At 49.8% G+C, this 15,537-nt stretch overlaps 5 protein-coding genes across 5 annotated transcripts; 4 read left to right on the top strand and 1 right to left on the bottom strand.

The window, feature by feature from the left end:
• The first annotated feature begins 318 nt into the window (after positions 1 to 318).
• GGI43DRAFT_413497 (Mob1/phocein family protein) lies at positions 319 to 1,849 on the top strand. Its single transcript, XM_083206912.1, has 5 exons — positions 319 to 341; positions 420 to 862; positions 920 to 1,013; positions 1,072 to 1,205; positions 1,272 to 1,849. Exons 2-5 carry the CDS (start codon positions 553 to 555, stop codon positions 1,511 to 1,513), a joined length of 780 nt encoding a protein of 259 aa, XP_083057404.1. The 5' UTR covers positions 319 to 341; positions 420 to 552; the 3' UTR covers positions 1,514 to 1,849.
• A 245-nt stretch (positions 1,850 to 2,094) lies between these two features.
• Positions 2,095 to 3,133, top strand: GGI43DRAFT_386736 (ATP synthase delta subunit family protein; the record flags this gene model as incomplete). The annotated part of the gene is made up of 4 exons (XM_083203834.1): positions 2,095 to 2,250; positions 2,418 to 2,729; positions 2,838 to 2,930; positions 3,020 to 3,133. 4 exons carry the CDS (start codon positions 2,095 to 2,097, stop codon positions 3,131 to 3,133), a joined length of 675 nt encoding a protein of 224 aa, XP_083057405.1.
• A 621-nt stretch (positions 3,134 to 3,754) lies between these two features.
• Positions 3,755 to 7,312, bottom strand: GGI43DRAFT_430042 (Six-hairpin glycosidase-like protein; the record flags this gene model as incomplete). Its single annotated transcript, XM_083209200.1, has 8 exons — positions 3,755 to 4,118; positions 4,187 to 5,431; positions 5,492 to 5,951; positions 6,018 to 6,645; positions 6,764 to 6,860; positions 6,920 to 7,037; positions 7,094 to 7,132; positions 7,189 to 7,312. The coding sequence occupies 8 exons, from the start codon at positions 7,310 to 7,312 to the stop codon at positions 3,755 to 3,757; spliced, it is 3,075 nt and encodes a 1,024-aa protein (XP_083057406.1).
• Positions 7,313 to 9,048: 1,736 nt separating this feature from the next.
• GGI43DRAFT_188402 (Decaprenyl diphosphate synthase-like protein) lies at positions 9,049 to 10,523 on the top strand. Its single transcript, XM_083199917.1, has 3 exons — positions 9,049 to 9,436; positions 9,501 to 9,760; positions 9,831 to 10,523. Exons 1-3 carry the CDS (start codon positions 9,218 to 9,220, stop codon positions 10,453 to 10,455), a joined length of 1,104 nt encoding a protein of 367 aa, XP_083057407.1. The 5' UTR covers positions 9,049 to 9,217; the 3' UTR covers positions 10,456 to 10,523.
• A 637-nt stretch (positions 10,524 to 11,160) lies between these two features.
• GGI43DRAFT_188413 (uncharacterized protein) lies at positions 11,161 to 13,790 on the top strand. The gene is made up of 3 exons (XM_083199918.1): positions 11,161 to 12,529; positions 12,618 to 13,462; positions 13,559 to 13,790. Exons 1-3 carry the CDS (start codon positions 11,250 to 11,252, stop codon positions 13,624 to 13,626), a joined length of 2,193 nt encoding a protein of 730 aa, XP_083057408.1. The 5' UTR covers positions 11,161 to 11,249; the 3' UTR covers positions 13,627 to 13,790.
• The last annotated feature ends 1,747 nt before the right edge of the window (positions 13,791 to 15,537 follow it).

Below are 15,537 nucleotides of genomic sequence, written 5' to 3' on the forward strand. Positions count from 1 at the left end.
GCAATGGCTGCCCCTCCATGCCGGTACTCGATACCTTCTACAGCTGAACAGAGCCCGCACTGACGCAATTAGCCCAGCAACCATGCCAATCAGGAAACGCTGGTAAACAGAGCCGCCCTGAATGCGACACCACCGCCTCCTGCTATCCACACGCGCAGTCTATCTACATATCTCTATCTATCTCGCTATCGCTACATATCTAACCGCCCATCAGCCTCAGCGCATCGCCAAGATCCTCGACTCGCTGTCTGGTGCTGAACCCGATCGAACAAACATCTTCTACTCCCCCAGCGTCGCCGTCCAGCCCGCTGCTTGTCCTCGCTGTCGGTCTGCGAATCAACGTATGCTTTGCACCGCTCTCTTTGTCCATTTCACGGCATGCCATCCATTGCCCCGCTAACCAGTTGGTATGCACGCAGAGTATCATATTCCATTTTAGCTTGTTCGACCTCGCTACCAAAAACCCGACCCTCGCCTCACCATGGCCCAGTTCTTGCAGACAGTGTCAGTCTTACCTTTGCCCGCGTTCTCTCGTCTTCCAACAGCCTCAACATGTCCCTGCTGCTTCAATATCTCAGTCCCAGGTCTCGCGCCAAGATGGAGCGCCTGGATAAACCCATCCTCCCCGTCTACGAAGATCCTCCTCTTAAGCCCGTGTTAAATACTGTGATTGCTGATGGCGAAATATTTCTGAGCAGTAACCAGAAGACGAGAAATCAGTTCCGCCCGCGCGCCGGTAAAGGAGGCGTCAATAGCTACCAGCTGCGACAGTATGCTGAGGTAACTTTGGGAGGAGGTAGCTTGAGGAAGGTGGTTAAGCTCCCAGAGGGCGAAGATGAGAATGAGTGGCTCGCAGTCAATAGTGAGTTTGGTCACTGCCTATTGACCAGCGGAAAATCAAAAGTCTAACAATAACCAGTGGTGGACTTCTACAACCAGATCAATCTCCTCTATGGTGCCATCACCGAGTTCTGCTCGCCGCAGTCGTGTCCTGAGATGAAAGCTACCGATGAGTAAGAACTTTATCCCATCCAGCTGCTGCGGCTCCCAGAAGCGAATTAACATCCATAGGTTTGAATATCTTTGGCAAGACAGCGAAAACTACAAGCGACCAACCAAGATGGCCGCGCCAGCCTATATAGAGCAACTGATGGCGTGGGTCCAGGCCAACATCGACAACGAGTCTGTCATGCCTAGCAAGATTGGTAAGCACCCCCGTCTTGATATTTACGTTCATTTTTTTCGAGTTTGGCTGTTTACAGTGTTTATAGGCGTTCCGTTTCCCAAATCGTTTGGAAGTCTGATTCGCCAAATCTTCAAGCGAATGTACCGTGTGTACGCACACATCTACTGCCACCACTATCCTGTCGTCCGGGAACTGGGGCTGGAACCTCATCTAAACACCAGCTTCAAGCAGTATGTGCTTTTCATTGACGAACATGAGTTAGCAAGCGGGCGTGATTACTGGGGTCCTCTTGGAGACCTTGTCGACAGCATGCTGAAGAGCGACTGATTCGACATCATTCTTCACTCCTGGCTTTTTTTTGTGTTTCTGTTTAATTAATCACTCTGAACCGCAAGCGACATTGCAATAATGCTTAATAGGGAGCAAGGCAAGGCGTTAGGATAATGTAGAATTGAAAATTGGCACCAGGGTCTATCGGGCAGAATCGGGTAAGGATATGGATAAGGGAATAGTGTATGAGCCTGCAAGATTGTGTGCTGTTTTGTAGGCAATGTTTTATAAATCATCCAGCAAATTCATTCATCACAAGAAGATGATAGTAAGAAGAAGTTATGCCACGAGTATGGACACGTCCAGATCTAGAATCCCTTTTTTTTTTTTTTTAAATCGTAACCATTCAATGTACCTAGGCACTACGTATGATACTAAGTAGATCGCCAATATAGTGCCAGCGTGTGGGTGCAAACCTCTATATGAGGCAATATTAGGTAAGCTTAAAATTTTGGTGCCTCACCCGTGCGGCAAGGCATCAACTTCCAAAATTGCCGGCCGACGAGAACCTCAAACCAGCGAAAACTGATCTCTACGAAAGCCGGTCTCTCACCACCTTCGACGCCCATCCAATCGCCATGCTGTCGCGACAAGTCTTCCGCTCCCTCAGAGCCGCTGCTCCTCAGCGTGCCTTCGCCGCTGTCCCGGCCCGGACTTTTGCTGCCGCTGCCAGCGTCGACGTCAAGGCTCCCATTGCTGTCTTCGGTCTCGATGGCACCTACGCCACTGCTCTGGTACGCCCTCCTGCGAAAATTATAGCAAAGCCTGTTCCGATATTTCGAATGCCAAAGCTGCCAATTGCGTGCTTTTTTTTACAAAGTGCCAATGTCGCAGACTTTGAGAGAATTGGCAGCACCGAAAAACACCAATGACGAAAATGCTAATCCTTGCGTCAATTTAGTACACCGCGGCCACCAAGACTTCCACCCTCGATGCCACCGCCAAGGAGCTCGCCAAGCTGGGCTCCATCGTCGAGAAGGACTCCAAGCTCGTTGCCATCCTCTCCGCCCCTACTCTGACCCCCGCCGACCGATCTGCCATCGTGGCCGAGCTCGTCAAGCAGGCCGGTGCCAGCGGTCCCACCCTCAAGAACTTCCTCGACACCCTCGCCGAGAACAACCGACTGGGTCTCCTGAACGGCGTTATCGAGAAGTTTGGCCAGATCATCTCTGCTGCCCGTGGCGAGGTTGAGATGACCGTCACCAGCGCTCAGGTGCGTTCAATTTAGAATCCCTTGAATATCGACAATCACAGCGATATCGCATTGTTGCGAAAATACACTCTCTAAAGCACAAATTATTCTAACGCGAGTTTGTCATAGGCTCTTGACTCCAAGCTCCTGTCCCGTCTGGAGAGCGCTGTCGCCAAGTCTTCCTACGTTGGCCAGGGCAAGAAGCTCAAGGTCACCAACGCTGTATGTTTAACCTCTTTATTTTTCTCTCCATTTGCCCTTGGAGGATGTCACCATTCGTCTTGAACGTCAACTCACATCAATGCCATTAGGTCAACCCCGACATCATTGGTGGACTCGTTGTCGAGGTCGGCGACCGAACCATCGACCTCAGCGTCTCCGCTCGCATCAGCAAGATGAACAAGCTCCTTACTGACAACCTGTAATTTATTATGTATAAAAAAATATCAATCAAAACAAGGAACCTCTTTTGTTGAAACGTCCATAAAAAAGGAGGCTCAATTTATACAAAACGAAGCTCTACCACCATGTATAGAATCTGAGCTTGGGACTTCTCGAAGGAGAGACGCGGAGGTCTTCTGTTTTTGCATGCCTCTATCCTTATATAAGAAAGGGTGGATGCAAATAGTGTGAAGAGAGGGGATTGCTGTTAATTGGTGGAACAGCATGTTGCAAATAGAGAGCAAATTTATCTAGAGAAAATGAGCTTTTCTATATATTCAACACGAAATATGACTCGGGTGCAATGTGTGAAGTGGCCTCTTGATGCTACAATGACGAGACATGCTAACACGGTTGCGGGGAAAGCTTTACACACAATTACTGAGCTGTTTCCCACTCTTTGACACGAGAATTCAATCGTATTAACTAGGAAAACGTATGCTGAAACACAATCCAATTCCACCCATCAAAGTGTTATACTGTAGACCTCTTACCTTGTTCTGTAGTTTCCAAATGTAACATAGATAAAGTCCCGCCTTTTATATTTTCCCCAAAACTCTTTCAAATTTTAGCTCATTCGCAAGACAAAGAGAAATATCCTCCATCTATGCCCTAGTTTCATATTCATCGCCGCCAGAGTCCTCCTCATTGCTAAGCCCGGTGTATCTACGAAGCTGATCGGAGATGTATCGATGCATGTGAGAATCAGCTTCTTGCTTCTCCTTGGCTCTTTCAGGGTCATCGTGATGAACTGAGTTGGCCACAGACCGAGCGTCGTCGTCACCATTAACAGACGAGTCAAAGTCGCTTCGGCCAGCAATGGAGCGGGCCGTTGATGATCGTCTGATGTGGCGTCTACCACCTGTGTGAGGAACGCCGTTGTCTATATGTCTCTGGAAAATATCATCAAAGTAGTGTGCCATAGTGGCTGATGGTGTTCTAGGGGTTTGAGGAAGACGGCAGCTGACACTATTTCAGTTAGTCCACATTCACTCAAATGGTTAATAAAGTGTGAATGCAAGTTATCCAAGGCTTACCCTGTGTCATGAATCAACCGAGCAATGAGACCGGTCCATCCAGTTTGGTGAGTAGCACCGAGACCCCTTCCTGTGTCGCCGTCAAAGAACTCGTGGAACCAAAGGTAGTCTTTCCAGTGCTCGTCGTAGTCAAGGCGATCATCTCCGGCATTGATGCTGCGTCTTCCGTAGTCATCCCGGGCAAAGAGATGCTGCAGTCGGTGCTGGATTTCTTCCGAAACCTTACCCAGATGCATATGGATGCCACTGCCAGTAGGGCATTCAACCTGGAAATCAGGCCCATAGAAGAGGTAGAATCGCTGGAGCGACTCAATCAGCAAAAAGTTGACGCAGAGCCAGATCGGACCTCTCCAGTTGCTGTTGCCGCCAAAAAGTCCAGTGTCAGAGTCTCCGGGAACGTAGCCAACTTTGAACTCTTGGCCCTTGACTTCCATGGAGTAGGGATGCTCTTTGTGGTATTTGGATAATGAACGAATACCGTGATCACTGAAAAACTCATCTTCGTCCAACATGCGTGCCAGAATCTTCGTTAGCCTCTCTTTGCTAACGATTGATAAGAGAATACGATTGCCTTTTCCTCTCTTCCTGATACTGGCCATGTTCCTCTCTGCCAGATCGCAACGATTCTGCATAAACCAATCGACTCTCTTCTTAAACGAGGGCAATTTATTAATAAGCTCAGGCTCAAGAGTTGCAGTTGCATAAAGAGGAATGAGGCCGACTAATGATCGCACAGGCAGTTGCTGGAGCCACGGGCCACCCCAGGATATAGCATCATAGTAAAATCCGTCCTCTTCATTCCAGAGCGACTGCTCATCCTTTTGTCCGGTCCGGAAGGTCATAGCATCGCTGATGAAGATGAAGTGCTCAAAGAACTTGGAGGCAATATCCTCATAAATGCGACGGTGCTTGGCAAGCTCAAGGGCAATGTTCAGCATGGAAAGACAGTAGAATGCCATCCAGCCAGTGCTATCAGCCTGTTCAAGGACTCCTCCCGTGGGCAACGGCTCGGAGCGGTTGAACAGACCGATATTATCGAGTCCCAAGAAGCCACCTTCAAAGATGTTTTTGCCGTCTGCATCTTTTCGATTTACCCACCAAGTAAAGTTAAGCAGAAGCTTCTGGAAGACTCGCTCAAGGAAATCGATATCCTGGCGGCCATACAGCTTTCGCTCAATCTTGAACGTTCTGAAAGTAGCCCATGCATGAACGGGAGGGTTGACATCACCAAAGTTCCATTCGTATCTTTGAGCCTGATTAGCACTACGAGTAGACACAGAGAGAAACTCAGATAGAGCTACTTACGCGGGTAATTGGCCATTAGGATGGCAATACCATTCTCTGGTAAACAGATCAAGCTGCTTCTTTGCAAAGTCAGGATCAATCATTGCCAGGGGAATGCAGTGGAAAGCACTGTCCCACGCGGCAAAGAATGGATATTCCCAAGAGTCTGGCATTGATAAGATGTCGTCGCAGTGCATGTGCTTCCACTGTGTATTGCGTATCCCCATCCGGTCGGCTGGTGGAGGAAGAGTTCCAGGATCTCCCTTGGCCCAATGATCCCAAATGAAGTGGTAGTGCTGTTTTGTCCACATCATACCTGAAAACGCTTGCCTTTGGATGTTACGCAGATCGTCGGTCATAGGAAGAGGGCTAATTCTGTAGTAAAACTCATCTGCCTCCTCTCTGCGTTTCTCAATGAGGTCATCAAACTCTTCTTCATCAAGGTACGACTGGTCTCGCTTTGTGAATCGAAAGCGGACAACTATCATCGTTTGTCAGAACCGGATCGTGCATGTACTCTGTTCTTTAGAGAGGGATAGTCACTCACCAGCGCATTCACCGGGATTAACACCGCCATCTTCGTTAAAGTTATACCAAGCAGCGCACTTTGTACCAATTTGGTTAGGGTTAATGGCATCCTTCTCCCCGTCAACGATGTATCTGTGGAAAGCATCCTTGACATAGGGTTGTGGATTCTTCTGTTCATAAAGACGCTCGTAATTGGTGTCATTCTCAGTAAACATGAGCTGAGGCAAGACGTCTGTTCCCGACGAGCCAACACCAGGAGAAGGAGAGAGAAGGAAATATCTATCTCCCAGCTTCCAGTGCTTTGATTTGGCGGAATCCTCGTTATGGGCCACGATATTTGGCTTCTTTTCCTCTGGCTCTCTACCCCAACTCCAAGTGTTCCGGAACCATACATGGGGTATGATGTGAAGGGGAGCTGGATCAGGTCCTCTGTTCCAAGCAGTTACACGGAAGAGGAGTTCTTCTGGATCATCCGTCTCTTTCGCTGTTTCGATGAAGATGTCCCAGTATCTATCCTCGTCGAAAACTCCAGTGTCAAGAAGCTGGTACTCTTTGTCTTGTCTTGTTCTCCTACCATTTTCCTTGATCAGATCGTCATAAGGAAATAACTTCTGGGGATACTTGTAAAGGAATTTCATATAGGAGTGCTGGTACAATATTAGTATCGGAAGGGATATGGACGGTCGACGAACGAATTAGGACATACAGTCTAGCCAGACGAGTTAGTATAGTTCCGTAAGTCAAAGGGGAGAGATTTTGGCTTACAGGAGTGTTGTCAACATGGAAATGAGCTTCTTTAATGCTTTCACCGTGATTTCCTTGCGGGTTGGACAGTCCAAAAAGACGCTCCTTCAAAAAGGGACTAGAATATCAATCAGGACAATGTTCATTTTCAAAGACCCGAGAATTGGTATTACACACTCTTCTTCGTTCCAAAAGGCAAAGCCAATGTTCTGGAATCCATGTGTATCCGAGACACCAGCAATACCGTCTTCACCCCATCTGAAAGTTCGAGACCGGGCGTGATCGTGCGGGAAGTCTGTAAGAGGAATTAGGACGGGTTTTCGAAGACGAGAAGTAGAAAGCTGCACATACGGCTCCAGGCATCACCGTCGGCACTGTAATCCTCTCTAACTGTTATAGATATCAGCATCCTATTCGCATTGGTACAGGCATGCTGTGGAAGCTACCTGTCGCCCACTGCCTTTCGGCAACATAAGGACCCCATTTCTTCCAGTATTTGGTTCGCTCTCTGTCCTCTTTCAACCGCTTCTCCTCTTCGGTGAGGTACTCGTGGCCGTCGTGGACCACCATTGTGCCAGTGGAGTGGATAGGCGGGCCGTGTGATAGTCGTCAACTGGAAGCCGCTGTGATCCGACCTTTGATAGAGGATCGGGGGGAAGGAGGGGTAGACAGAGAAGACAGAGAAGAATGGAGACAGAGATATATAAAGAGGGAAGAGAAAAGGGGAGCTGGATATCGGAGCTTTGTATAAGGATTGCCCTCAATGGCAATCCGACGCAGCAGCGGCAGTAGCCTATCGGCAATGAGCTACTTAATCCTGCTAGTAGAGCTTGGTTTGGTGAGCGAGGTCCAACGTGGGGCAGATGGAGGGGCAGATGCAACAAAGAGAGCTTATAGTGGTTGCGCCACCTCTTGGGCCTCTCGTTGGCGGTTTGCACGCCGCAGCGATTGGTGCCTAATTGGAGCCACGACGATTCAACACCGCTATAAATGGAGATAAGCCCTTCTGTACGAGTGCTTTACATCCGCCTTGCATCTCGATCATGTAGTCGCGGGTACAGGGCCGGATGGGCTTTTATATTGGTTTAAAAAAGCCTCTGCCAGAATTCAATCCGTGTCAAATGGCTTGCTACCACGCGTTTGACGCCCAACATGCTGCCAGATCAAGATACCTGCAGCGATACAAGTCTTACTGTCACGGATCTGTAAACATGACGTACGCTGCCTTCTTCCAGCCAGCGAGACGCGGGCCTATGGCGGAGCTTCTGACATGGCAAGCTTCCATTTCTCGCAGCATCTTTGCATGTGCATTTTTGCCCAACTGTCTGTTCCGCATAAGTCTCGTACTAGCTGCTGTTTGGCTGATGGCGGGGAGATTGAACGCCGTGAGGAGAAGCAGGCTTTTTGCACTTTATTGAACTTTTTTTTGGGAGGTAAACCGTAATACAAGTATGACCGTGACGTCAGGACTTTTTTTTAAAACGAGTCAGCAAACTAGCCGACAAGCAGAGTGATATAGCGGATAGTGGTTGTAAAAGTTGGGGATTGCATGCAGCCGTAGGCACAGGCGCTAGCACTAGACGATAAGCTTGGCTGGCGCATGTGAAGAAATTGAGAGCACTAGAACGCAGCCCGGCGCCATTGTTCTGTAATCACTCGAATGTTCCCTTCAACAGGTAAGAAAACGTGGCGGAAATACAGACAATATGAAATTACCACAACCGGCAGCAACGTCAGGCACCGCCGTCAGCCACTGAGGCTGAGTCCAGGGGTTCTGTTGGGAAACGTGCCCGTATAAGAGCATCGCTGCCCTATCAAGGTACTAGGCCTATCGGAACATCGATGTTCAAGGCGCACCAAGAATAGATACAGACTCAATGCTACAACTATACAAACTTGACAAGAAACTCAACAAAACAGGGGGAAAATACAATCCAAACATCTGATGTGCACAATAAAATACCGTCCAATCATCAAACACGTGCTTATCATGTGTTTACTCGGTTTTCATGTGCAAGGGGGTTGCTGTCTCGCCTCGGATTCCTCTTCGATTTGCCCCTGTCCCAAGATCTCCGAATCGCCAAGGGGCCTGGCTGCGCTAGAGCTGCGCGCTGGACCAGCAAATGTGGCCAGTTGAGCTTCCAACGCAAGCTTCGCCACTGCAGTTTCGCGGCCCTTTAGCGAAATCCGCCTTAATTTTCTTTCATTCCTCTAACCTGTGCCTGTTCATATTTGCAATAACCATGTTCCGCTGTGTTCTTCTTTAACCTCGTATTATTTTCTCTCCTCCTCCTCTACAGCAGTGGTAGCCTTTTCCTCTTCTGTCCTCGCTCATTTTATTCGTTCTAATTAAAGAAAGAAAAAAAACCACGCCTATTTCCCCGGGCCCCCTCTGCCTCTTGTGTACCGTATAGGACCGTCCGTCGTTCAACACGCCCTTTTCTTTTCGTCGTCTTCTTTCGCTATAACCTCAACATGGCCGACACAGTTTCACTTTTGCGAAGACTAATACTCGAGTCACCACCGGGAGAATGGGCCATCAACCAACTCCGCGAGCTGCTCATTGGTGCCCTAAAGCAGGGACCAATCCCTCAACATGTGGCCTTCGAGATGGATGGTAATAGACGTTACGCAAGAAGTCGTCGCATGGAGACTGTCGAGGGACATCACCGTGGCTTTGAGGCCCTGGCTAGAGTTTGTCTCCGTCTTGCCCAACCTTGTGTCTCTACCCAGCTTTTTCTAACAGTACTGCGTCTAGATCATGGAAATCTGCTACAAGTGTGGCGTAAAGGTTGTCACCGTTTACGCGTTCAGTATCGAAAACTTCAACCGGCCAAAGTACGAAGTAGAAGGGCTCATGCAGCTTGCAAAGGTCAAGCTGGAGCAACTGACCACATATGGCGACATTCTTGACCGCTACGGGGCCTGCGTTCGAATCCTAGGCCAGCGTGAGATGATACGCGATGACGTATTGGAGGTTATGGACAGAGCCGTAGCAAGGACTAAGCATAACAACAAGTAAGTTCCATGCCTTCTGAAGATGATGCCTTGAGCCGTTGGAGTCAAGGAAAGCTAATCACTGGCTTAGGGCTGTCCTGAATATTTGCTTCCCGTATACATCGAGAGCAGAGATGACGACCGCGATTCGATCAACCGTGCAGGAGTTTCTATCTCCAACACCCCCTAAGAACACACCATTTTCTCCATCTCGCATAAGGCAAAAGATACTTTCCGGTCAGCTCGACGGCCGCGACCTTCTACCGACGATTCCAGACGAAGCACTCGACGATGGCGAGTATGAGGACAAAGACATGGATGACGGAGACGACAACGACTCTGCTGGATCTGCCACTCTTCCCCCGGGCAGCCCTGAGCCTCGCTTGCTCTCCAGGTCAGGGTCCTACGGCTCCACGACGCTGCCCAACCCCGACAACATCACAGTCGACACCATCGAGAGACACATATATACCGCCGATGACCCTCCTCTGGACCTTTTTGTCAGGACAAGTGGCGTTGAGCGGCTCAGCGACTTTATGCTCTGGCAGTGCCACCAGGATACGCACATATTCTTCCGCAAATGTCTCTGGCCGGATTTTGACCTCAAGGACTTCATATGGGTCCTGCTAGAGTGGCAATGGAGGCACAAGCAGTCTGACAGAGAGAAGCCCTCTGGCAGGGCAGGGACGGTCAAGGCGCGAAGCATGATGGAGTAAATTACGGCGACGATACCCCCGTTTTCATTCTATAGAGAGGCATGGCATATTACATCATATCGCATATTAGTAGCTTGGTGCTCTTGGGTTATTCGATTCTGGCCATGCATTTGTTGTGTTACACTATAATCCAGTTTACATCACTCCTTTCTTTTCCTTCTTCTTGTTTTTCTTTGTATTTTTTTCTGTTAGAATCCCTATAGAGCCTCTCCAATTTGCAATGAAATAGATTTCAAAGCGCACGTAAATGTCGAGTGCAATTGCTTCCAATAATCAACCAAATACGCTGGCCGCTGTCGGTCGATGCTCTGCAGCTCAGCTGACGCCATAACGAGCTTCCTGTGGGGACTTCTGGTCGCTCTCGGAGGCCCTTTTATTCCGGCTGGCCCAATGACAGCGCTCTTCAGCGCAATGCGTGCTGTGTCATGCGCCGCTAGCTCGCCAGAGCCAACCCGGGAACGGCAGCCCGGCGCCTTGTACCGCCGTACCTCGCGGCAGATCAGTGTGCTCGCTCGCTCCCCAAAATCAAGTCGAGATACTCTGCTGCTTTATCTATCAGCGTGTCCACCACCGCCCGCTGTCACCACGCCGCCCACGCATGATTTGGCTCTCTGACCGCAGATTCGGAGCAGGATGGCCTAGCCTGTCCTCAATCAGAGGCGTTGTTTCATTGTTTTGTCCTGTTTAGCCAGATTCGCCCCCTCGAAAAAAAAAAAGTTCGCCAGCTCGTCGCCCCTCTACACAAACACCCACGTCAATCTCTCACCAAACTTTCCTTGCTGGCCGCCCTTGCCATGTCCGCAATGAAGTCCACAAAGGCTCCCGCCGTGGAAGCCCCGTCGCACCGGAGGTCCCAACCCGTCCGGCAGACGCGCACGAATCCTCCTCGAAGCTCGGCGACGGCCGTCCGCCCGGGAGGCAGAGATTCGCTGAGTGGCCCTGCCGGCGACCAGCCCATTGACATCTTCCCTGCCATCACCCACTTTGCCGACACCATTACCGCCCTCCCCAAAGAACTCGTGCGACACTTTACTCTGCTCAAAGAGGTTGACGCCAAAATTTTCGCTCCTCAAGAACAGCTTTTCAAGCTGGTTACCTCGGCAAGGTCATTCGCCCCCCCGGAAGCGCGAGCGAGCAACGACACCCTCAACACCGCGGCGCCTGGGTTCGCACCCATGAGCGCCCAGGGAAGCTCCAACGGAATTGCATTCGGCCAACACCAGCAACCCGTGGCTTCGACCGAAGACGTCAACGGCGGCGTGTTCGACCCGTCCAACCTGCAGCGCCGGCAGCTGTTCCGCCAAACCGCGTTCAAAATACAAGAATTACTAGTGTCTCTGGAAGAGAAGAATCATGTCATATCCACGGCGAACGAGGCGCTCCAGAGACAGCTAGCTCGAGTGGAGGATGTATGGCCATATTTGGAGAACGAATTCAGCGACGAGGCAAAATGGGGAAGTACCTCACACTGGGCATACCCCGAGAATCGCAATGGCAAGCCTTCGCAAGCTGAAAGATCCAGACGCGATGGTGCAGCCGCGATTTCAGCAGCTGCACAAGCCTTGGCAGAACAGGCCGCTGCCCGCAGCGACGCCAGAAAGCAAGCTGTCCAAGCCAAGAAGAGCCAGAAGACTCATACCCTCGATTCCGAAGCGGACGACCACGATAGCCAAACAAAAACCAGTAGTGCTAAGAAGACAAGCGCGAGCAAAGTTCGGAAAACTGCAGAGAGTAGCAATGTTGGCTTGGGCATTTCCACTGGAGCTTCTTCCAATGGCAATCCTCCACAAAAGAGGCGCAAAGTAGACAAGGATAAAGATAAAGATAAGGAGAAAGAAAAAGAAAGAGAAAAAGAGAAAGAGAAAGCAGCCCAGGAGAAGGAGAAGGAGAAGGAGAAAGAAAAGGCTGTTGCTAGTGGGGCAGAAGCACCTCAGATGGAGCGTGCTATGAGCCTCGTCTTTGGAAATAACACATCCAAGACGAGGGCTACCACTAGCCCTCGAGAGACTCCAGCTCCGGAGGTACCCAAGAAGCGCAAGGCTTTGCCCACTAGCAGTGGTCAATCCAAAAAGAAGTATGGCAATACCTACTCTCATCCCTCATCGATCAATCGTTCTGGTCTAGACTATGATGCTGACTACCGTTTGCTTTTTTGCTTACAGGAATACTTTATCCGCCACCATGTCACCCTCTGCTGCATCGTCTCCTGTTATGGGAACTTTGCCAGAGACGAAGACGCCGGTCAGCCGCCCGTCTCCAGTACCGACGCCTGCGCCTGCGCCTGTCCCACGACCAACAACGTCTCGTGCACGACAGAATTCTATTGCATCCAACTCAGAAGCCAGCAAAGCCAGACCCCCCTCTTTGGCAGCCAAAAAGACGAATGGCAATATTCCCAGCACGCCGGAGATTGTTCAATCTACAAATTGGGTCCGCCCTAACCATGACTCCGAAGGCAATAAGGAGCCGATTGTGACGGTCAAGACTGAGCCGTCACCGAAGGAGCCAGAACAATTGGAGGATAAACCTGCGGCAACTCCTACTATAGCGATCACTACTACGTCCTCTTCCAGCCGAAGGAATAGCAGGGTGGAAGAGGCAGATCGCAAGAGCGAACCAACCCAGTCTACTCCACAGAGCACCGGTATGGTGACGACCAAGAGCGGTAGGGCAAGCAAGCCATCAACACCAGCTTTGCCAAGTTTCTCAGACGCTGCTGCTGCCAGACCGCGAGCCACTCGAAACGTGGACCCAGCGGGCAATGGCAAGAAGTCTCAGAAGAAGGGCACTACTCAAGCTCTGGCTCAACTTGTGGATGAGGACGGAAACAGCAGCATGCAGGGCGATGACGGCGACGATGATGCGGATATCGACCCGGATGAAGCTACATACTGTTATTGCAATAGTATCAGTTATGGCGCGATGGTGGCATGTGACTCTGATGATTGTGCCCGCGAGTGGTTCCATCTGGCTTGCGTAGGCCTCAAGGTCGCGCCAAGTTCAAAAAGTAAGTCTACAAAGCTCCCCATCTTTGAGGGAAGACGAGAAGAAAAGAAAAGAATCGTCTTGTTGTATTGAAAGACAATGCTAACGTGTTCGGTAGCCAAATGGTATTGCCCAGACTGCAAGGAGCGCCTCAAAGTAGGCAGCAAAAAGAACGGCAGCCGATGAATTACAAGGAGATATATTATCGATGCCTCCACGGTTGGCTAGCTGTGTTTGAAAAAAGCACCATTATCTTTTAAGTACTTCATATTATTTAAGCCTCGTTCTCGGCTTATTGCTCGGCGTCTGTTTTATTCAACTCTTTCTCTTTTGTATCGTTTTCTTTTTTTTTTTTTTTCTTAAACTAGCATGCCCAATCATGCTCGACTCAACTTGTACACGGCGTTTTGTTCACAACGGATTCGGCCACAGGGCTTGTTACGGATAATATTCGCACTCGGATTTTTAGCTTCGGATCTACGCAGTCTTTTTTCTTTATACATGTGCGTATAAGATGCACGTTACTTTACGCAGGAAACCTGAAAAGGGAAAATACATATTTGGGCAGAGGGGGCCTGCTAGAAGCATGGATAAATATGTCGTTATTGGCGTCGCATTGCAAAAGTGGGAGGCAGGCTCAAGTAGAACTTGGAAAAGGATATGTGACAACGCTGTCGACGCGGATCAAGAAGGCAGCGCAGCGAACGTGTGAAACTCCCCAGCAGAGCTCAAGGTAGCACACGATGCGAGTTTGACGCCGATGCTGACCGCTGCTGGTCTTTGCCTCGCTTGTATGATGAAGCTGGAGAGCAGATGATGATATTCTCATTAGGTAACACGGATGCATTTAAGTAGCGCTTCGGCAGGATAGCTCAGAGGAAGCTCTGCATACCCTACATATTACTACTACTGTATGCCTACTTAGGTAGTAAGGTGGGAAGAAAGCCCGCCAATAGACGTATTTATTGATGAAGCAACGTGGAGAAGAGTATGCGTGCGTATGGATCCGTGTGTTGTATGTCGTTCCCGGGTATGCTGGATGCTGGGTGACGCAAGAAATGGAGGAAATTATTAAAGATGACCCATTGAAGTACAGCGCATATATGAGCTGTGCCTCGTATTGGCCGAAAAGGAAGTGTTTTTATATGGGACAGCAGCAGGTTTTTTTGCGTTTCATTGCAGCTCGCATCATGGGGGATGCTGCAGTGTGTGTTTAGGTGGAAGTAGGGACAGAGATGGTATGCCAATATAGAGAAATAGATTGCTTTGCGTCCAGCAAGGTAGCACAACGTCAAAACACAACGCATTCACGGCTCATACGGCACGGACGCCATGTTAAGGGGGGATATCTCGGTTGCCTTGTTTCCTCCCTCGCCGTCCTCGCCGTTTCCTACGTCTTCCGAGGCCGCGAGTAAACGAGAGACCAGCAGCTTTTCGGGTCGCCTTGCGCGATATGCGTCTCTTCATTTTACAAAAGAGCATGACACGAACCAGGCTAGCTACTCAGCTTCTGGCCAAGTTGGTGTTAGTAAATTAGCATCTATAGGTTAGTAGTATTGGAGGCTAAATCAGGGGGTCTGTGGTTGCAACCCCTTCTCCAAAGAAAAGCGTCGTTTCGCTCATTCAGGTCCAATCTCCACCACTGGAGGTCTTCAATCAGGCTGATGGTCCTCTTCTCTCACACACGCCCCCCTTCCCCAGTTTCCTGTAGTAGTACATGTTACCATTTTCCAGACCTTCCCCGTATTTTGAGGGGGATGATGGGGGGAGCTTTAATTACGTTAAGGTAATCAATGCTCCGGGTCAAGCCGGTTGGGGGTGGTCGAGAGAAGACAACACAGCCGAGAGTGTGCGTACATGCTTCATATATGCTTCATAGAGGAGTAACGGCGCCCACAACTCTGCAGCACGAACTCCCAACTTGTACACGCATGATGTTGCAAAATGTGTCGCGTGAGTGCTACTCAGACCGCAAATAAGTAAGCTGACTGCTTCCACTGCAGTAATAAAATGAGCATCCCGAAAGCAAAAGTGTCCTCTCCTTATTACAGAAGCATCTAGACTTCAAACACCACCAGCCATGTCTAGCGCTCCGCG

The sequence above is a fragment of the Trichoderma evansii genome (assembly GCF_050947405.1).
Source record: "Trichoderma evansii strain SZMC 28006 chromosome Unknown GGI43scaffold_21, whole genome shotgun sequence".
Classification (NCBI taxonomy): domain Eukaryota; kingdom Fungi; phylum Ascomycota; class Sordariomycetes; order Hypocreales; family Hypocreaceae; genus Trichoderma; species Trichoderma evansii.